This window comes from Nomia melanderi, chromosome 2 (genome assembly GCF_051020985.1).
Source record: "Nomia melanderi isolate GNS246 chromosome 2, iyNomMela1, whole genome shotgun sequence".
NCBI lineage: Eukaryota > Metazoa > Arthropoda > Insecta > Hymenoptera > Halictidae > Nomia > Nomia melanderi.
The window spans coordinates 325,386-349,050 of NC_135000.1; the positions used below are offsets into that span (position 1 = coordinate 325,386).

The following is a 23,665-nucleotide window of genomic DNA, read 5'->3' on the forward strand; positions in this document are numbered from 1 at the left end:
GATCGCCTCGTCAGTGTCGACCGACAAAGGGCGGAAACGCGCTGATGAGCTCTACCTGCGGTCGCTTGGCGAGCCTGAGATGGCGTGAACCAAGGCGGAAAACGCCATGCTCACGGCGCGTAACAGGGAGCCAGAGGTTTTTCACAGGAGTCTCCAGCAAACTGTTAAGCGTATGTCGTTAGTGGCATCGACGGTGGCGGCGGGGGGTGCACGCGCTCCCCCATCAACCGTAGAAGTTAGGCACTAGGGCTCGAAGGCGGCAGCCGAATGCCGCCACCTAGTGCTCCGCCTCCGTGGGGAATAGGGAGCGTGGGACGACCGAGATCTCAGATGTATACATTTGCGGCTTCTGACTGCGATGACGCGGCACCGCGGGCGGGGGTGCGGCCTAGAGCCACGGAATCCCGCAAAATCGCCATGGGGTCCGCCCGTACGCGAGACGGGCGGATGTATTGCTCCATTACGGTGGAGAGGGGATCACAGCTGAGGTTCCTCCCTGCGCTCCCGCTCCCAGGGGCAAAAAGTGCGGCCGACGACTGGATCGAGGACGTCAGTCGAAAGACAAGGCGCGTGGGGTGTTCGATGGCGCCCACGACTGGACCTCGCTGAAAACCGGTGTCGCGTCCGGAGAGCTGACGGGTAAAAATAAAAGCCGGGCAAACCTGCCTTACCCGGATCTCCGGTACTAGACGATTAAGATGTAGTGGTTTTTGTATCACCCTGGCACGTACCTCCAGGGTTTACATGGACTAACAATAATCGGACTTCTCCCTTCGAGAACCGATGCTTGAAGACAATAAAGAAGCAGACGGGAAGGCTGGCGACGACGGGCCTCAGGAGTACAGCGATTGGTCCCTCTGGATGGGCCGTCCGTAAGGCGGGTGATTACGGCTCTCGATCGTCGTGCGTCCTTCTGGAGTAGCACCTGGCGTAGTTGGTAGGACCTCGGTCGATTTCGACGGAGGATGTAAGGTTCAGGAGCGAAACGCGAATTAACTCGGCACTGAATTTAGGTTTAAAATACTATAATATATTATACGACTTTGGTTTACAATGAACTTAGTAAGTAATAATTACAAAAGAACTGGACTCCAGTTCCCTAATCTTACTAACGATGAACACTGGCAGAGAAGTTGAATAGGAGTCTTGTTCTTAAAAGAACAGTTTAGGCCAAGTGTTTCTCGATTACAGGGGCTAGTGGTGACTGAAGATGCTAAGACTGTAATGGTTCGACGGTTGAACGAATTCTGACCAACCTCCGGCAGGTCGCTTGCAGGAAGGCTAGCCGTGGCTGGGTGGAGAGTCGGTGTTCCGTCGTGGAAAAAGGAGCCCTTCGGGATACCGAGGACCGCGGCACGTCGATGCACGGTTCTGGTTTATGACACGGGCGCAAACACGATCGAGCGTTCGGGACAGTTGATCCGGGGCCCGGCTTCGGCCATTCTGCAGGTCAGCCTCGCATTTTCTGTCCCGTACAAAAATCGCCCCTGTCATAAACCAGACGAATTCTCGCGGAGCGGCGAGGATTACCCGCGGCCATGGGTACGTGCCCGTACTTAGGTAGGCACGTGCACATGGGTCCACGTAACGGGTTTTCGTCGCTGACTAACCGAACGTGCGCGCAACAGCGAGGACTACCTGCGGACAAGGGTGCGTACTCGCATCGGGGTACACCCTTGCACGTTCGTCAAGGTAGCGGTATTTTCTCGCTGTTGCCAAATGTATTTTTTACTCGAAACTTCGTCGATCTCTTGTTCCCACTCCGTCAGCATCCCCTTCCGTACATCCGAAGGAGGGGTAAGAAAGTTGACTTGTGGGTGCAAGAGTTCCGACGAAAGATAGTCATCCACGCACATTCGACAAGAACTGGTCACTTCATAGTTATCCACACGCATTCGACAAGAACTGTTCATTTCCATAGTTCCGCACACGCATTCAAACAGTTCTCGACCCGCATTCGACAAACGTAGTTCTCGATACACTTTCAATAGTTCACGACACGCGCTCGACAAATAGAGTTCACGTACAACATTCGGAAAACTCAATCACGTATCATCTTCGAGTCTATCACACGAAAGACTCGTACGAAAATCTTGATTCGAACAAAACGTAACGCGAACACGCGACCACTGCTCCACCGACGGATCCAGGTGCCCAAGATTAATTTGGCGGGCATCGCGCGTACGGTCTACGTAAATTCGCGAAAACATTCGAGTCGCGACCAAGCGTCGACCCAACGATCGTAGCGTAGCAATTTCTGGTTCTGCGAACCGAAGCTGTTAGCGCATACGTATTTTGGTTCTACGAGCCGGATCTGCTACCTACGACTCAACATAATTTTGGTCCTTCGAGCCGGATCCTCGGCCTACGGAAGCAGTGCGTGGAACACGAACGAGCCGGAAACAAGCATCGAGACGACAGCAAGGGAACCAGGAGGAATCCAGGCTACACCTGCAAGGCAATTCGGGAGAAAATCGTCGAGGTAAGCTCGTTTCGAATTGTCGATCTCTCAAATATCCTATCACAATCCTCGCTTCTATTAAAATGGCAACGAACGTAGAAGCCAATAGCAACGAACGCATCCGGATGCTCAAGTATAAACAACGGGCATTCAAGGGCCAGGTGACGGTGTTTAAAGATTTCATTCACAAGTTACAACCTTCCGAAAACGCACCGTTCAAACTCCGCGAGCGTATTGAGCGTATACGCAGTCTCTTCGACTCCTTCAACAGGGACCAAGATGAATTGGGGTACCTTGAAAATCTGGAGGGTTTAGACCCCGAACGCATAACAATCACGGACAATTACGACGATGCCCTCGCGGACGCCCGCCGTTTGTTAGATAGCTTTGAGAAACCGGCCCGAAACAGCACACCGGTCAACGCTTCCGACTCCTCCTTGATCGGGTCTCCGTCGCACCCGATCACCATCAACTTGCCAAAAATAGACTTGCCAAAATTCGACGGGAAGCTCGAAAACTGGACGACGTACAAGGACGCGTTTCTTACGATGATAGACGCCCATCCAGGTCTCGCAAACAACCAAAAACTAAATTATCTGCGTCTATCATTGTTGGGCCAAGCCGCGGACGCGATCGGTGCATTCGCGATCACAGAGGATAATTATAAAACCGCGTGGACTCACCTCTGTGAAATCTATGACAACAAACGCGTGTTAATTCTCCGTCATGCCGCGTTGCTTATTGATACGCCGACGATGCAAAACGACTCCCCGGAATCCATTCGAGCCCTACGAAACCATTTACAGCTGCACATTAGGTCATTGCAGGCTCTCGGTCGGACGCCAGAAGATATCGGCAATGACCTATTGTGTAGCCTCGCGATTTCGAAAATGGAGAAGGGCACCCTGAAATCGTGGGAACGTACCCTGACCGACACAGAGGCGCCAAAAATCGAGGAGGTGTTCAAACACCTCCACATTGCGGCGCATCAAACGGAAAGCTACGTTTCCACGACCTCGACGCGGACCACGTTACGGAACCATTACGAGGTTCCAAACAAGGAGCCGAAAGGGTCGGGCAGGCATCAGAAGCATTCGAAACCAAGCCCGACGTACTCCCAAGTCACGCGACATCGGACGTACGTCACGAAGGAACGGACGCCACCGTCGTCACCGCGTTCGACATCAACCGCGCGTTCAACCTCATCGCGGGCGTCGACACCGCGGTCGACACCACCCTCGTCGCCTTCAACGCAACGACGACGAATCTCGCGCCCCTCTTCACCGCGACAAGAGGAAAACCCGCCGCGTTGCCACCTTTGCAAGGGAGTCCACGCGATTTATCATTGCTCAAAATTTGCCGCGATGACGATAGCCGAGCGAACCGAAGCGGCTCGAAAGGCAGGGTTGTGCCTTAACTGTCTCCGAGACGGTCACAAAACTGAGAACTGTCGATCCGGGACCTGTCGTGTGTGCCACGGACGACACAACACGAAACTTCACCGTCATAACGAGACAGCTAAGGCATGACCAAGGGTACCAACACAAACCACGTCACGTCCAACGGCTACATAAACCACGTCACGACCGTCTCCGACACGAACCGCGACACGATCGTCTCCGACACGAACCGCGACACGGCCATCTCCGACACGAACCGCGACACGGCCATCTCCGACACGAATCGCGACACGAATCGCGACACGAATCGCGACACGATCGTCTCCGACACGAACTGCGACACGACTAGCTTCCGTTGCACCCGTTCCGCGACAAAAAGGGAATACTTCGCGTCGGAGGCCGACTACAAAACTCCGACCTACCGTTCGACCAAAAACATCCGATATTACTGCCCAAGGGACATTACATAACCGAACTGATCATTCGACAAACACATATCGACAACCACCAAGCAGGACTGAACACGACATTACACAACATACGACAACGGTACTGGCCCATCGACGGCAAAAACTCGGTGCGTAAAATCATACGACAATGTATCCGTTGCTTCCGCGTCAGTCCACCGAGCACCGAATATGTAATGGGTCGTCTACCCATTACCCACGTCACCCAGTCTCGACCCTTCCAGAATTGCGGCATTGACTATTGTGGACCATTTTCCGTTAAGGAGAAGAAATATCGAAACCGGACTCGCGTTAAGGTTTACGTTGCCATCTTTGTCTGCTTTGCTACGAAGGCCGTCCATCTCGAGGTTGTCAGCGACATGACGACGGAAGCGTTTATCGCCGCGTTGAAACGCTTCATTTCGCGAAGGGGCATATGTTGTAACATCTACTCGGATAATGGCACCAATTTTGTGGGTGCCAATAACGAACTCACTCGGCTCTACCAAGATTTGCAAGGGGATGATGTGTTACGGCATTTCCTTACCGATAAGGAGATGTCATGGCACTTCATTCCCTCAATTTCCCCCAATTTCGGTGGGCTCTGGGAAGCTGCGGTGAAATCTTTTAAACACCATCTCCGACGGGTAATGGGTGACAATTTATACACGTTCGAACATTTCAATACCATAGTAATCGAAATAGAAGCGATCCTAAATTCCCGTCCGCTGACACCACTTTCGTCAGATCCTAATGATCCTTCTGCTCTTACTCCCGCCCATTTTTTAATCGGCAATTCGTTGACGGGCATGCCCGAGACGAATTTTCACGATGTGCCGAGCAATCGCCTGTCATCCTGGCAACATGCCCAGAAGGTGAAACAGGACTTTTGGACTAGGTGGCACAAGGAATATATCCACCACCTCAACGTGCGACAAAAATGGACCCGAGGATCGCACGAAATCGAAACGGGATCTCTCGTGGTCCTCAAGAACGACCATCTTCCGCCGCTGCAGTGGGACCTCGGACGCATCGAAACCGTACACCCCGGCTCAGATGGCGTCATCAGGGCGGTGACAGTTCGTACGGCAAACGGCACGTTCAAGCGAAATGTCAAGCAACTCGCGCTTCTTCCGACGGAAGACAACGCTTGACATCCCAGGGTGGACTGGATCATCCACGCAGTCCACGGCCTCCACGAGAAGAAGATCATCCTCTCGGATCATCACGCGAATTTAGGATTAAGTCTTCGTCGTCTACACGACCCCGTACCGCAACATTGTATATTACATTCGCACATTGTCAACACTCGTACGCATAATTGATCGACAGGGTCTCTCAACGGGGGGAGCATGTTCCGTCGTGGAACAAGGAGCCCTTCGGGATACCGAGGACCGCGGCACGTCGATGCACGGTTCTGGTTTATGACACGGGCGCAAACACGATCGAGCGTTCGGGACAGTTGATCCGGGGCCCGGCTTCGGCCATTGTGCAGGTCAGCCTCGCATTTTCTGTCCCGTACAAAAATCGCCCCTGTCATAAACCAGACGAATTCTCGCGCAGCGGCGAGGATTACCCGCGGCCATGGGTACGTGCCCGTACTTAGGTAGGCACGTGCACATGGGCCCACGTAACGGGTTTTCGTCGCTGACTAACCGAACGTGCGCGCAACAGCGAGGACTACCTGCGGACAAGGGTGCGTACTCGCATCGGGGTACACCCTTGCACGTTCATCAAGGTAGCGGTATTTTCTCGCTGTTGCCAAATGTATTTTTTACTCGAAACTTCGTCGATCTCTTGTTCCCACTCCGTCAGCATCCCCTTCCGTACATCCGAAGGAGGGGTAAGAAAGTTGACTTGTGGGTGCAAGAGTTCCGACGAAAGATAGTCATCCACGCACATTCGACAAGAACTGGTCACTTCATAGTTATCCACACGCATTCGACAAGAACTGTTCATTTCCATAGTTCCGCACACGCATTCAAACAGTTCTCGACCCGCATTCGACAAACGTAGTTCTCGATACACTTTCAATAGTTCACGACACGCGCTCGACAAATAGAGTTCACGTACAACATTCGGAAAACTCAATCACGTATCATCTTCGAGTCTATCACACGAAAGACTCGTACGAAAATCTTGATTCGAACAAAACGTAACGCGAACACGCGACCACTGCTCCACCGACGGATCCAGGTGCCCAAGATTAATTTGGCGGGCATCACGCGTACGGTCTACGTAAATTCGCGAAAACATTCGAGTCGCGACCAAGCGTCGACCCAACGATCGTAGCGTAGCAATTTCTGGTTCTGCGAACCGAAGCTGTTAGCGCATACGTATTTTGGTTCTACGAGCCGGATCTGCTACCTACGACTCAACAGTCGGCGTGAGCTGACGAGAGCCGTCAGGCCCGGCTCTATGGTGGGGCGGATGGTGATGCGTCATGGCCGCGCACCATGGTAGGGAGTTCTATGCTCCATTGACGGGGACTTGGCCGCTAGGTGGCGAGAAATGAGCACGCGTCTTCACGTCGCTCCGTCTTTAACACCAGCAAAAACCAGGAAAAATCGAGTAATTAATTGAGAGGACGTTTACAAACTGCAGAGGAAGTGTTCGGGAGCAATTGTGCGTGAAAAGTGCAGTGGAAAAGTGTAAAGTGCGCGAGTTATTAAAGAAATACTCTGTAGGCGTGGGCACGCCACGTGGCTGGAGCGTCGGAATTTCCCGACGCTTGTTTTTCTATGTTATAGTCGCTGGATCGCGGATATATTCCGGACAGCGACTTATTTCGGGCCCAGTAACTAAATTCAAGAGGCAGTTATCGTGCAAGTGCAGTGATCGCGGAAATAAACGCGGATAAACTTTCGAGGTGCGTGGCGTCCTTTGTAACGTCACAAAACGCTTGTGCGGCTATCTTGGACGGCCATCTTGAGCGGCCATCTTGGCTGGCGGGAAACTTTAGCGCCAACTCTGGGCGGCCGTCTTGGCTGGCGGGAAACATTTGGCGCCAACTCCGGGCGGCCATCTTGAGAAGCGGCGACAACCAGAGGACAACGAAGGAACCACCAGGAACCAGCAGCGCCACCACCAAGGGTTGAAAGATAAAAAGAGAACTAGAACCTCCAGCCGGCAAGTTATCTTCCCAAAATGGGGAAGAAAAGCAAAAAAGGGAAGAGCAGGCGACCGGATGAGAGCGAAGATGTCACCGGCCCGCAATACAAGAAAGAACCCCAGGAATCCAACATCCCGGTCGAGAAGATGGCCGAAGTCCTAAAAGGCCATCTACACCTCACCAGTACCAAGACCAGTACCAACACCAACACCAGCACCAAAAGGAGACATAGCGCCTCCAGCGTATCCTCGGAAGAACTAGAGAAACCGGCGTCGAAGAAAGTGCCGACAGACGTAACAATGGGAAAGGAAAAGGACACGGGCTTGGAGATCTCACTACGCCCGGAGAGACTACAAACCAAACCGGCCAAACCAGGACCCGCCAAGGAACTGCAAATCAAGGCGAAGAAGATAATGGACGAGTTGTTGATGGTAAGCAACGGCCCAGCAAGTCGCGAAGACCCAACATCCATGGTCTTCAAAGCCCTGTCGCTGATCAGTGACTTCTACTCGACCAAGCTGTAATAGAAAACAGCATCCTCGAGGGAGAGATAAAATCCCTCAAAGAGATAATCCCCAGAACAACGGAATTGACTGAGACCGCCTCTACAGCCCAGGCAACAGCAACCGAACTACCCACGATCAATGCGGATATCACATGGGCTCAGCGCTGCGGCATCAGGACCAAGACAGCGGCGCTGTCTAACATAAGGCGCGACCCGCCCCAAGTGGTAACAGTAATTCCCAAGGACACCAAGAAATTCACCTCCAGCGAAGAAACAAGAAAAAAAGTCCTCGGGTTGGTGCAACCAGCGAGGGACTACCTCGCGGTGAGGAACGTCCGTCCCATTCAAGGAAACGGCATCCTCATCGCGACAGCCAAAGGCTCCAGTCTCGCAGGCCTCATACACAACGCGAAGCTACGGGATGCCGGATTCGTCGTCGCCGCCCCATCGAGGAAGAACCTGCGCATCATTATCTATGATGCACCCAGGGAGAGCGACGAGGAAATCCTAAAGAAAATCGTGGGCCAGAACTTCGAAAACTTCGAGAAATCCCACTTGGACAGCCCCAAGAAGGAAGTAAAAGTGGCCTTCAGAACAGGCCCCCGAGATAAGGAATCTTGCAACGTCGTTCTGGAGTTCTCAAAAAGGATCCAGAATCACCTCGTATCCCTGGACCGGCTTTACGTCGGATGGACGTGCTGCAGGGTGCGTGACTATGCAGTGGTCACCCGATGCTATAAATGCCAGCCATTCGGACACACGACAAAATACTATCGTGCCGAAAAAGAAATTTGCGGTCACTGTGCATTGCCGGGACACAGCCATAAATCCTGCCTCAACAAAGAGAAGCCCGAGACCTGCGCCAACTGCCGGAGGAAGGAGATGGACCATCGGCACACTGTCACCAGCAGCGAGTGCCCCAGCTACAGGTCTGCACTTAACCAGGTGTATAGTAGGATGGACTATGTTTAAGGCCCACTCCAGCCGCAATCAGCCCCTCAGAACTGGCCAGGCCAACCTCCGAGGCTCGCAGATTGCGTCGGTGGAAATTAGTAAATTAATGCATCGACACAATATCGACATCCTACTCACGCAGGAGTCGTACAACGTGAAGGGCAAATTCATCGGCTTCACGAATTGTACGGCAGTCACCGGAGCAAAACCAGACGTCCGCGCGATGTCTGGAATTATAATCCGAAACCCTCACCTGAACGCCTTCAAAATTATCCACCTTAGTGACGAGTACTGCACCTATGCCGAGGTCACAGGGCCGTTTGGTAAACTGTACCTCGCCAGTGTGTATTTCAAGTACTCGCAAGATATCGCCAGGTACCTGTCGAGGCTAACGCAGATCTGTCGCTCCCTACGCGAACAGGGGCTCATCATCGCTGCCGATGCCAACGCGACATCTTCGCTATGGCGCAGCAACATAACCGACCCGCGAGGCGAAGAATTGGAATGGGTTATAGCCAAGGAATATCTAATAGTCCTCAACGAACCCGGTAACCCTCCCACATTTCGCAACCACAAAGAATCCTCTAATGTAGATATCACGCTGGCAAGCCTCCCGACCGTCGGATTCATAGGAAGCTGGAAGGTCCATGAAAATTGGACCTCCAGCGATCACAATGTCATCATTTTCACGTATAAGGCCCCCACTATAATGGGACCCGCCTCCGCGAGCACCAGATTTAATACATCCAGGGCCGATTGGGCTAAATTCCAATCAACCCTGAAAATAACCAAAAGCAGCCTCCTTCGCGATCTCCGGCTCGACGTCTCTTCAAGACGCAATCATCACGGCTGCACAAAACTCCCTCGCGAGAAGGAAAATTTTTCCGAAATCTGTTCCTTGGTGGACGGAAAACCTCACTCGGCTAAAGAAGAGCACTTACTGTTTGCGGAACCCTTTTCAGGTCGAGTCCGTCCCATCCATCAGGGAAACGAAATGCGTCGCGTATCTTCGGATTCGCAGGAAATATACCTACGAAATCCAGACCGTCAAGCGATCAAGCTGGAGGGAATTCGTCACGGAATCCGGTGCCAAAAACCCATGGGGAGCGGCATACAAAGTCTGTGTTAAAAAAGTTAGCCCTGAAAAAGCCCTGACCACCTCTCTGGTTCTGTCTGGATCCACCACCATGTGGGAAGAGACCGCGTTAAGTTTCCTCCAGGCCCTTGATCCCGACGACGTCCCAGACACGCTCAAGTGTCAACGTCGCAAAAGGTCTGCAAGCGCAACACTCCCAGATACCCCTGACACTCCACCCTTCTCAGAATAGGAAATTTGCCATGCAATCGGCTCGATTCGCAATGGTAAAGCCCCAGGTTCCGACCTCATTGAAGTCAGAATGCTTAAGGCCGCATACCTGGTCCTAATAACCGACTTATCAGCCCTCTTCAACGGCTGCGTGTCACAAGGCAGCTTCCCGAAGCCATGGAAGTATGGCTCAATACGCGCGCTTCTTAAGAACCCCGATAGGGACGAGTCCGCCGCCATCTCCTACCTGCCTTCTTTCGGTGGTTGGGAAATCCCTGGAGAAGCTGATACGCGAAATACTGGAGCCCATTTTCCTCCATCCGGATTATGCATCCCTTAGGCAGTTCGGCTTCCGAAAACGGAGGTCGACGACTGACGCCATCCGCGCCGTCCGCAGCGGGCTTGAGGGGTCAACGTCAAAATACGCGCTTGCGATTTTGTTTGACATCTCGGGCCCGTTCGACAACGTGTGGTGGCTCAGCGTCCTCTTCCGCCTCAAGGAGTGGAACTGCCCGCGAAACCTCTATAAACTCGTCACGGACTATCTCAATGACCGTGCGGCCTCGTTGATAGGAAAAATGTTCCGCGTAGAGAAACCGGTAACCAGAGGATGTCCTCAGGGCTCAATCTTAGGGCGCTGCCTCTGGAACCTAGTGTTCGACAGCTTGCTGACCACCCTGGCCAATGAGGGGATAGAGGCGTTCACCTACGCGGACGACCTCCTGATCCTCGTGCCAGACAACAGCAGGCTAGAGTTACAGGAACGGGGACAACTCGCGCCAACCATCATTGAGAAATGGTGCGAGTCCGAGAAGCTGTCCCTTTCGCAGGAGAAAGAAGAGATGATCCTCTTCCGTGGTCATCTCGATATCCGAAAGCCCCCAACGATCAAGATCCAATCGAGGCAGATACGTATGGTCAAAACCGCCAAATATCTCGGCGTCTACTTCGACCACGGCCTGAAGATCCGGACGCACGCCCGGAAAATCAGGTCGAAGTGCGCCGAGAAATACAACTCTTGCGAAGGAGGCTGCTTGCTGCCGCTGCGGCGCTCCCAATGAAACCCCGAGCCACCTCCTCTTCGAATGTACCCTGCACAATGCAGAACGCGAGCCCCTTCGAACAGCCTTGCGGACCGCCGGGAACTTGGATTGGCCTCCGCCCCCACCCGACTTGGTTAGGGAATCGATCTTCCCGGCTCTGGCGCAAGCCGCGCGCGACATCCTCCGCGCTAAGGAAAGAATCCGGGAAAATCGCCCATGTCGCGATCCTCGCGGACGCGCGGCCCCACCCCCAGCGGAACCGTGACCACCCCCCCGCGAAACAGCGACCACCCATCGCGAATCCGCGACACTCCGCGAAATTTTCGCGGAAATATACTTTCTTCTTTGTTTTGTTTCGTTTTGCCCTGTCTTACTTTGCAATCCTTTCTTTTCTTTTCTTTTCTTTTCTTTTCTTTTCTTTTCTTTTCTTTTCTTCTCTTCTCTTCTCTTCTTAGCATCATTATGAGAATACGAAAAGCACAGCATAGCGACGCGACGTTAAAAAATTTCTTTGAGTTAGCGAGTCATGGCCAATGCGAAGGATACGTGGTGCGAAACGGTTTGTTATATAAAGAAGAGGCAGGCGAAGTACAATTGATATTACCCAAAGCAATGCAACCCCAGATAGTTAGGCAGATACACGAGATAGGACACTTTTCGGTAGCTAAGACTGAAAGCTTGTTAAAACGTGAGTATTGGTTTCCGAATATGCACGCGATCATTGAGAAAGTCATACAAAATTGCATCAGCTGCATCTTATCGGAGAGAAAACACGGTAAACAAGAAGGTTTTCTGAATATGATCGATAAGGGAATAGTTCCACTCGATACGCACCATATTGACCATATAGGCCCCTTACCGTCGACCAAAAATAATTATCAACACGTTCTAGTAGTAGTCGATGCATTTGCGAAATTCGTGTGGTTGTATGCCACTCGTTCTACAACAGCGGAAGTAGTCACTAGATTAAGGAAGCAGGCAGACATATTTGGCAATCCTAGACGGATCATTTCAGATCGCGGAACAGCATTCACCTCGCGAGAATTTGAATCATATTGCAAAAATGAAAACATCCAGCACGTTTTGATAATGACAGGTGTTCCTAGGGCAAATGGACAAGAGGAGTGAGTGAATCGCACTCTTATTCCAATGCTATCAAAACCATCTATACCAAACACGAAAGAATGGTTTCAGTTTGGTTCAATTGTTATTCGGCGTTCCGATGCGTATGAGAGAGGATCCCAAAATGAAAGAACTGATTGAGAATGAGTGAATTGCGATGTTTAGCGAACAGCGCGATAAGATGCGTGATCAGGCTAGGGAAAACATAGCAAAGATTCAGCAAGAAAACAGACGTAACTATAATCAAAAGAGAAGACGTCCAAATTTATACCGCAGCGATGATCTAGTTACTATAAAAAGAACGCAAATTGGACCCGGTTCTAAACTAACAGCAAAGTATTACGGTCCATACCAAATTGTAAAAGTGTTGCGTAATGATAGATATGTAGTAAAAAAGATCGGAGAACATGGTGGGCCACTACAAACAACGACATCCGCTGACCACATGAAGCCATGGCTGGAAAATGTGTCAGACTATTCATACTCGACAGATGAAGAGGAAGCCGGTAATGCAGCTCCTGAGGACAAGAGCATTGTTCAGGATGGCCGAATGTAGGAAGTTAAGCCATTAAAGTTCAAACGAGGCGGCAGTTAGGAACAAATAAAGAAATGCAAACACTAGCTGTTGCTAGGGCTGCTGATCAGCTGTCGATCATCCAAAGAGTAAACAAGCGACAGGTGAATGACCGAGAGAATGAGTGAAAGAGAGTGCGAATATTAGGAGCGATAACCGCAAAATCTGTGTATGTGAGAATGTGAGTGAGTGATTGGTATATTTAGGAAGGATGCATGAGGAAAGGACAGTCCTTGGTGAGAATTGCGAGTTGGCGAGAACAAAGCGAGTATTGTAAATAGTGCGAGAAAGAGCAGTAATTATAAATTAAAATTAAATAAAACTTATTTTAAACCTTGTTTTGGTTCATTCCAATCCCACATTCATGTTGCCATGATAGTCGTTCGTGACTGTGCCGACTTTAAAAGTTAATCCAGCTTTCGACACAAATCCGTTTTTTTCACCAGCATGTACAATTACGAGCCGGTAAGATGATTTATGTCCTTCCAACACATCAACTTCTTCATCGTTGTGCCAACATTTTCCAAAAGTGAGACTATTGTTCACCCACGTTTCGTAAATATAAATTATATTCCTATTATCCATTCTATGGCGTTTTTAATGACTCCTTCTAAATGCATTACCCTCCAGTGCATCTGTACACCTCTTCTACTTAAACCCCATTTTGTGTAGTAACCTTCGCAAGGTTTGTATGCATTGCCTGTCATTTTCTGCCTACCTCGGTGAGAATGCGGTGAAACGTGCGGGCGAGTCCTCTTGTCTCTCTGCCCCGTTTTAGCCTCAGGCCGGCTGGGATCATGTCAATAACCAACTGTAGTACGTTAGCACCATACCGTTTGACACTTGACAAAAACTTCAACCAAAACTGTAATTAACGGGTATAATGAAACTTGTAAAATTGTAAATATTTAAATAAAATGTAAATATCTAAAAAATTATTAAGTATCTACGTCTATAATGGTTCTCGTATTCTCGTCTGATCGGACGAGAACCGGTATTTTACAGCGTGGTATGATCGTTGGCTGATTCTATGTGCGTCTGATTAGAGACACACCCTACTGAGTACGGTATTCCTCCAGCAACAATAAATTTTAATGTGCATCACCAAACGATCGGATCACAAGTACCGAGTAATATAAAAGAACCCACAGACTATTTTACTTTATATTTTACAAGTGAATTAGTGGACAATATAAAAAAAACAAACGAACAATTATGCCAACGAAAAAATAAGAAACAACACTCACGCAAATCAATTTGGCACAAGTGGCACGATATCACCAAAGAAGAATTTCTAGCTTTCATTGCCATTATAACAAATATGGGATTGATTAAAGTGCCAAATGTGCAAGAGTATTGGTCTACATTCTCCAATAGTAGAATTCCTTTCTTTCCCGAAACATTCAGTAGGAGGCACAGATCTCTGCAAATCTTTTGGATGCTGGTTGATTCAAAAACCGGATTGATAGGTCAATTTAATTGCAAATTGATAATTCTTTATTGTTGAGATGAAAGGTAAAACCCAGATGGGTAATCAAAATTACATTCCCGTTGAAAATCCACGGACAACTCGAGACCAGCGAAGGATAACGACTTACACAACTGGAAAAAGTATAATGCCGCTCTTATGCCAGCGTCTTGGGCAGAAGACAGGGAGCCGGGAATTCGAGAAGCCTCACCGAAACCGAAGTCTTCTAATTCTCGTCAGAAACAGCATGCTCAGAAGTGGAGGGCAGCTAAGAAAACAAAAGAAGCGGAAGGAAAGCCTTCGCTTATGTCTGACCCAATTAAAATGACTAAAATCGTAAAATCCACAAAGGATACGTTAATGGGTACTCCATTATGACAGGAGGGAGGGGTGGACGTGTGAAGAGACCACCAACAACGGCCATGCCGAGTGGACACGCGAAAATCCATCTTTCGGGGGGGGGGGGGGGGGGATGGGCACATGGAAATACAGGACGAAAGGAGGAACTGCCAGTGTTGCCCAGCATGCCGCGGTTCCTACCACTCGGGGATGACCAGCGTGCTGTCATGCGCTTTTCCTGGCGGATGCTCGAAACGTGGGAATTCCCGCTTACCTGACTCTGAATGTGACGAATGCATGAAAACACCATTTCTGTTGACATGACGTTCTGAGCACTTCTCACAGTTTCATTTGGTGTCTTAGTATGTTATTATCTTCGGTTTTGACTAACAGTTTCTATCAATCCTTCGCAATGAGTTATACAAATCGAGAATACGTGGATATGATTCATGCGTTGGGTGCGTGTAGTGGTAACGCATCTGCCGTGGCTCGTTTGTACAGAAACCGATATCCAACTCGACGACATCCAGATAAACGTGTAATTGAAAGAGTGAATCGCAATTTCATCGAATAAGGAACTTTTCATTGCAATTACAATTTACGTGGTCCTCGGCGGATTCGAAATGAGGCAGAAGAAAGTCCTAGAAAGTGTACTTCGTAATCCTCGTAGAAGCATACGAAATTTATCTGTACAACATGGTATTAGTAGATCAACAGTCCATCGGATTCTGCAAGATAACAGCATGTATCCCTATCACACACTGAGAGTGCAAGGATTAATGCCTCGGTATTTCATCACGCGAAAAGGTTTCTGTCATTGGTTCCTTGAACAGTACCGTAGCAATTCACAGTTTCTATCGCGTATTTTATGGACCGATGAAGACAAATTTACTCGTGACGGAATTTTCAACGTGCACAATACGCATTGGTGGTCAACTCAAAATCCCTATACCATCGCAGAAACACATTTCCAAGTAAGATGGAACGTGAATGTCTGGGAAGGAATAATGGGAAATGAAATTATAGGACCTTATTTCTTCCCAAATACTTTAAATGGAACTGAATACTTAAGGTTTTTACGTGAAGACTTATCGAATTTGTTAGAAAACGTTCCTCTAGCTATTAGACAAAATCTCATTTTCCAACACGATGGTGCCCCACCACGAGAAATTAAGAATTTATTAAATATTTTGAAAAACAAAAAATGCGTTGTAATAGATAAAGAATATAATAAATGATAACCAAAGTTTAAAAAATGTAAAACAATCCTTTCCTTTACAAAAAAATTCATAAAGATAAGCTCGTTTTCATCCGTCTAAAGGTATTTCCCCCCTTAAGTCATACATTGTATTACATATTTCCCCTTTTATAGCGTTTACAGTGGCAGAGGGGTATTGTAGCGGCACATCGTTCGCAGCCCAAAGGGCCGAGAAAATTACTGTTCCGTAGCGTACCTTTAGTTTAATTTGTACAAAGCCATAAGCAACCCCAATAGAAGAATTCTGTACAGATTTTGCCCATCAAATACGTTAAGAATATTTTAGTAGGATCGTTTATTGAACGCGAAAATATTCGGTTCTACAGATGGCTAGCAACTTGTACGAGGGACAATACCCGAAGCACAAAGTGCTAGCACGTTTATGGCACGCAAGCCTCCAGAGCCGTTTTTGAGAATTAGTTTATTTCTTAATCCGCATGACACATCTGCTTCCAACTTTCTTCGTCCTCAACGGCTAATTGCATGTGTCATAAACGTGAATTTCCAAAGGGTCTTAAACTCAGCCCCGAAGACCGTTACCCAGGTCAGACCGGGACCCAAGCCTGGCGGAAATTTCATCGAATTTGTTTAAACCCCACCAACACAGCTTCCACCTCCACTGACACTTCCTACTTCCGAAAAATCGCGTTTCGGACGCACGAGGTAGGGCGTGGTCAGTGTCGCCTACCCCTGATTGGATTCTTAATTTCGAGAAATCAGGGGAAAGGCGGGCCTAAAGTTTTCCTTAAGGCTGAGGATGCGACAGGAAGACAGTTAAGAAAACACAAGAAGAAGAAACAACGCGTCGAAAAAGAAAAGTTATACTCTACGTCGCGAAAACTAATCTTGCGTTACACTCGGCTTCAAGGGAAACATTATAATCACTTGAAGCGCACGGGAAACATTATCTTTCCGACGAGTCAACAACATTATAGAACCTTGATAACATAGATTCACCGATAGGTCTAAGTGTTAAATCATTAAAAGGAATTTATCTGTTAACCAAAGTCAAGTGGTTTTCAACCTTAATATCCTTATCACCGTAAAAAGTCGTAAGGACATACGCGGTCAGTTGTCGGTCAAAGCATCGGTCAGAGATTTACGACCTCTGACAACTTTGGCTCTCGACGCATCCGGATAGTTGCAGCGCGCCGCGTATTACGTAAAAACATTTGGTCCTTCGAGCCGGATGTCTCGCCGGAAATAAGCGAACTATGTACAATTTAGTGACAAACAAATAGTGACAAGTGGGAAAAGGCACAGTGCAAGTGGTTGCAGTGTAATAGTGTCACCACTCACACCACGTTGGACATTATTCAAACGAGGACAGCCTTGCAGCCTGTGGACCAATCCAACCCGCGGACCGTCGCCACACTGTGAGCCAGGACCATCCTCGTCAAGTTCTCCGCTTCGATAAAGGTAGGCTCAACAGTTTGTCGCCAATATCCTATATCCCACGGTCCATAATGTCAAAAACACAAGACGAATCCGCCAACACATCCACCTCGCAAGGGATTAATATCAGTGCCCTGCGACGTAAACGTGGCAACATCGTCGGCCACATTACCGCGTTCGAACGGGTGATCGAAAGGGTACAGAAATCCGCGCGGCCCGATATCGGACTTCTTTGAGCACACTTAGACAGCCTCCACATAATATGGGAACGTTTCGACGCGATTCAGTTCGAATTGGAAGAGCTCGATAATTCAGAGACCTCGCGCCGTTTTGAAATACACGATCGATACATATCCGCGGTCGCGCAAGCGAAGGATCTCATCGAACGAGCCCGTCCAGCCGCGATTCCGCGACGGAACACCACGGATTCTTCCGCGCCATCCGTAACAGCTCCGATGGCAATCAAACTGCCAGAGATGCGCCTCCCTACATTCGACGGGAACGTTGAGAACTGGACATCATACTTTGACAGTTTCTCATCTATAATTGACCAAAACGCCGACCTTATGCCCGTGCAAAAGTTGCAATATTTGAGGTCAACTCTAACAGGAAGAGCCGCCGCGGCTATCGAATGTCTAAGCACGACGGACGCGAACTACGCAGACGCGATCGAACTTTTGAAGAAGAAATTCGACTGCAAGCGTCAAATTCTTTTAAAACATTGCAACGCCTTTCTCGCGATGCCGAAATTGTCGCGAGATACACCGGAAGCGCTAGGGGAACTGGTAGACATAATCCGCCAAAATCTGCGTTCATTGAAAAATCTAAACACCGACCTATCTTCGTGGGATTCCATTATTAATGCGATCATCTTATCGAAGATAAACGCCGATTCCGCGTGGCAGTGGGAAATCTCGTTAAAGGACAAAGAAATGCCCCCGCACCAACACCTGCTCGATTTCCTCGAAAAACGCGCGAGTTGTTTTTCATCGACGCAACCCAAACCTTCGTCGTCGAGACAGATAGGTCAATCTACAATTGCGAAAACTACAAACCATCGATACGCAATACGGGCTCACGCTTTCGCAACCGCTGCGAACGCCAGTAATTCCCAGCATCCCGCGACTCCAGCGGCTTACGCGACTTCCGCGACTTCCGCGACTTCCGCGACTTCCGCGACTTCCGCGACTGCACCAAAATGCGCGATATGCCAAGGGATCCACGGAATTTGGCGCTGCGAGAAGTTCCACTCATTGTCGGTGAACGCACGCATAGCGGCCGCCAAGAGAGCTTCGCTATGCCAAAATTGCTTGAGGAGCGACCATAAACCCGAGATATGCAGAAAGGGTTCATGCCGCATATGTAAACAGCAGCAGCATACGCTGATTCATCGACCAAGGCCATCATCGGATCACGAAGCTGATATCCCAACGAAGAGGCGCGGAACATCGCCAACCGCTCACGAAGAAGAGAGCGAATGACGACAGCCTCGCGAGAGCCGGAAGGAGCGAAGCCGCTTCAAGGCATTCACCGTTGACACCGTGAACAATAAGTTGCTCGTCACCGCACAAGTTGACGTAATGGATGAGACGCAACGTCCAGTCAACTCCAGGGCTCTCATTGACACAGGTGCAACGACCAATTTCATCACGGAAGACCTTGTCGAAAGGCTAAACATCCCAAAAAGGAAATGCTCCATCCCCATAGGGGCTCTCAACGCGATGACCAACGTCGCAAAGCACACAGTCACGGCTACTGTGAAATCAAGGGTCAACGCATACCGGCGAACTCTGACGTTTCTAACGATTCCGAAGATAGCAGATCGTGTTCCGGATCAAAAGATATATCAAACTAGCGGATCCGGCATTCCACCGCCCTTCACGAATCGATCTACTCTTCGGCTCTGGAGCGGCGTTATCCATGCTGAGTGTAGGCCAGATCAGCCTATCAGCCCCCAATGAACCCGACCTCTACCTACAGAAGACGAGGCTCGGATGGGTCATCGGGGGGAGCCCACCATCTCCCGCGCAAGGTCACGGCGCCTCGTGTCACGCAACGAGCACGCCGCACTTCAACCTCGCGAGATTCTGGGAGATAGAAGAAGGACCACAAGTCCAAATCTTATCCAACTCGGATAAACTGTGCGAGTCACAGTTTAGACAACACGTCACCAGAAGAGCCGACGGTCGCTATGTGGTAGCACTGCCATTCTCCGAATCGCAAGGGCAACTGGGGGAATCGAAATCCCAAGCACATCGGCGACTCGAATCCCTCGAACGCAAGCTGCAACGCAATCCAGCATTGAAGGAAGCGTACCACGCCGTAATGAACGAGTACATTGACCACGGACACATGGTTCAGGTAGCCAAAGACGACGTTACGACAAGTGGGTATTACCTGCCGCACCACGGGGTAACGAAAACAACCAGCGAAACCACTAAACTGAGAGTGGTATTCGACGGCTCCGCGGCCACGAGCACCGGATTATCGCTGAACGACACTCTTCACGTCGGACCAAAAATTCAAGACGACCTGCTGTACATTCTTCTTCGTTTCCGAATACATCGGTACGTTATCACCGAGGATATCGAGAAGATGTACAGGCAGTTCCTCGTCCGAGAAGACGACAGACGATATCAACGGGTCCTCTGGCGCGATGCATCGGGCGAAATTAAAACGTTCGAATTGCAGACGGTGACGTTCGGACTATCGGCTGCCCCGTACCTGGCGATTCGCTGTCTGACTCAATTGGCCCAGGACGAAGGCCATCGGTTTCCTCAAGCGGCAAAAATCTTACAGCGAGACTTCTACGTAGACGATGCGCTGACCGGAGCATCAACGATCAGAGAAGCTCGCGCCATCCGAGAGGAGCTAACCCAGCTGCTAACTTTAGCGGGCCTAAATATACGGCAATGGGCAGCCAATCAGAAAACAATTCTCGAGGGTCTACCGGAGCAAGACGTTAACAAGAAATTACATCTTGGAGAATCATCCACGCCGAAGACTCTGGGAATTGTTTGGAATTCCAAAAACGATTCCATTACGTATGAAGTGCAGATACGACCTGCCCCATCACGCGTAACCAAGCGCATCATTACGTCGGAAATTGCAAGAATTTACGATCCCCTTGGCCTCCTAGGACCCGTCATCAGCGCCGCCAAGATGCTGCTCCAAAAAATCTGGACCATCAAGGTGGACTGGGATGAATCTCTGCCCATGGACATCCACTCGGAATGGATCCAGTACTACAAGCAACTACCGATGCTAAATAACGTCGTGTTTCCCAGGAACACCATTCCTCATGCGTCGACGATAACGGAGTTGCACGGGTTCTGCGATGCCAGCGAGAGGGCTTACGGAGCGTGCGCGTACGTTCGCTCAACCGACAAACGCGGGCAAACACACGTGCAACTCTTGTTTGCAAAATCAAAGGTCGCACCGCTCAAGACGCAGTCGATTCCGAGACTCGAACTTTGTGGGGCTTTGCTACTCACGAACCTAATAGCTACGGCCAAGAAAGCATTGCACGTGGAGATCGACCGTGTAGTTCTCTGAGCGGACTCTACCATAGTGCTGCACTGGCTACAAACGTCTCCACACACGCTAAAAACGTTCGTAGCAAACAGGGTCTCGGAAATCCAGGAAAAGACAAACGGCGCGGACTGGCGCCACGTTCCCACATCAGACAACCCCGCGGATCTCATTTCGCGCGGACAGCATCCGGAAGAGTTCCTTCTGCCATCCATTTGGCAGCAAGGACCGGAATGGCTCAAGAGGAAGGAATCTTCGTGGCCAATAACAAATATCGCACCACCCGAAGATGCGACCACGGAGCAGAAGGCGGCAAACTGCTTGGTTGCGCAAACATGGGACACCGGTATCCTCGACAATTATTCGTCATGGGGACGAATGCAACGAATCGTCGCGTACTGTCTGAGGTGGAAGAGGACCAACTACAACAAGGGAAGCCTCACCGCCTCGGAGATCAGGAGCGCCCACGACGCGATAATAAGGCTCCTCCAACAGGCACATTTTGCCGACGAACTGCGGCGCCTATCCAAAAGCGATACCGACGTCGGAGGAAAATTGCAGCGCCTAGCTCCCTTCCTGGACAAGGACGGCGTCATGCGAGTCGGAGGCCGATTGAAGCACTCGGCTATCCCGTTCCCACAAAGACACCCCATCATCCTGCCGAAGGCGCGGGTAACCCTACTCATTGTTGAAACCGAGCATCGAGCTCAATTACACGCTGGCGTCCAAAACACGCTACATGCCGTTAGGCGCAGATACTGGCCCATTGATGGACGAAACCAGGTATGGAAGGCGCTGAGACCCTGCATTCGCTGTCTACGAGCCCAACCACCGTCAGTGGATTACGTGATGGGTAATCTACCTGAGGCAAGGGTCACCGAATCTCGACCGTTCACGCACGTCGGCGTGGATTACTGCGGACCGTTCTACATTAAGGAACGAAAACACCGTAACCGCGCGAGAATAAAGGTCTACGTCGCGGTCTTCGTTTGTCTCGCAGTGAAAGCCGTCCACTTAGAACTCGTGAGCGACCTCACCAGCGAAGCCTTCATTGCTGTACTGAAACGCTTCATCGCGCGACGAGGGTTCTGCGTGAGCTTGCACTCGGACAACGGCACGAATTTCGTCGGAGCTAGTAACGAGCTAAAGGAACATCGCGAACTTCTTCGATCAGACGACCACCACCAAAAGGTGAAAACTTTCCTCGCGGAAAGATCCATCGATTGGAAATTTATTCCACCCCGCGCACCGCATTTCGGGGGATTATGGGAGGCGGCCGTGAAGTCGTTCAAACACCACTTGATACGCGTAGTAGGCACTGATCTATTTACCTACGAGGAATTCAACACCTTGATAATCCAAATAGAGTCCATTCTAAACTCCCGGCCTCTCACACCTTTATCATCCGACCCAAACGACCTCATAGCATTTACTCCCGGCCACTTCCTTATCGGCGACTCACTTACGAGCCTGCGTGAGCGGGACTTTACAGACACCTCTGCGAACCGTCTATCGACGTGGCAACATATCCAAAAGGTAAAAGGGCACTTTTGGAATCGTTGGCACCGAGAATACCTCAACGAGCTGACCAGGCGCAGCAAATGGACCACGGGCAGCCACTCAATCAAGGAAGGCACGGTTGTCCTTCTCAAGGAAGACAACGTAACCCCCATGCAGTGGCCTCTCCGCAAGGTAATGAAGGTACATCCTGGCTCCGACAACATTATTCGTACCGTAACAATTAAAACCGCTACGAATGTGATTGATCGGAGCGTGAAGCGGATAGTACCACTGCCCTACCAACCGGACGGAGATGACCACGTCCCAAAGGAGCCAGCATCCACAGACGTACCAGGTGGAACACCACCTCCCACGCTTTAGAAATTAAGGTTGTATCTAACACATGTACTCAACTACACGTAAAAGCACAGATTGTGAGCACACATTCACAAATACATACTCACGTTGCATCATATACTTACACACGTAGGCTTAAGGACACGAGCGTCACTTATTGTTGATCGGCATCCTCTCAACGGGGGGAGGATGTTCCGTAGCGTACCTTTAGTTTAATTTGTACAAAGCCATAAGCAACCCCAATAGAAGAATTCTGTACAGATTTTGCCCATCAAGTACGTTAAGAATATTTTAGTAGGATCGTTTATTGAACGCGAAAGTATTCGGTTCTACAGATGGCTAGCAGCTTGTACGAGGGACAATACCCGAAGCACAAAGTGCTAGCACGTTTATGGCACGCAAGCCTCCAGAGCCGTTTTTGAGGATTAGTTTATTTCTTAATCCGCATGACACATCTGCTTCTAACTTTCTTCGTCCTCAACGGCTAATTGCATGTGTCATAAACGTGAATTTCCAAAGGGTCTTAAACTCAGCCCCGAAGACCGTTACCCAGGTCAGACCGGGACCCAAGCCTGGCGGAAATTTCATCGAATTTGTTTAAACCCCACCAACACAGCTTCCACCTCCACTGACACTTCCTACTTCCGAAAAATCGCGTTTCGGACGCACGAGGTAGGGCGGCGTGGTCAGTGTCGCCTACCCCTGATTAGATTCTTAATTTCGAGAAATCAGGGGAAAGGCGGGCCTAAAGTTTTCCTTAAGGCTGAGGATGCGACAGGAAGACAGTTAAGAAAACACAAGAAGAAGAAACAACGCGTCGAAAAAGAAAAGTTATACTCTACGTCGCGAAAACTAATCTTGCGTTACACTCGGCTTCAAGGGAAACATTATAAT

General features: G+C 49.8%; 2 protein-coding genes across 2 annotated transcripts in view; one reads left to right on the forward strand and one right to left on the reverse strand.

Moving 5' to 3' along the window:
• LOC143176942 (uncharacterized) overlaps positions 1-23,665 on the reverse strand; it is a 219,580-nt gene that overhangs the window by 106,384 nt on the left and 89,531 nt on the right. The window lies entirely within an intron of this gene.
• On the forward strand, positions 19,304-22,795 carry LOC116434377 (uncharacterized). Its single transcript, XM_076364837.1, has 2 exons — positions 19,304-20,926; positions 21,026-22,795. The coding sequence occupies exons 1-2, from the start codon at positions 19,304-19,306 to the stop codon at positions 22,793-22,795; spliced, it is 3,393 nt and encodes a 1,130-aa protein (XP_076220952.1).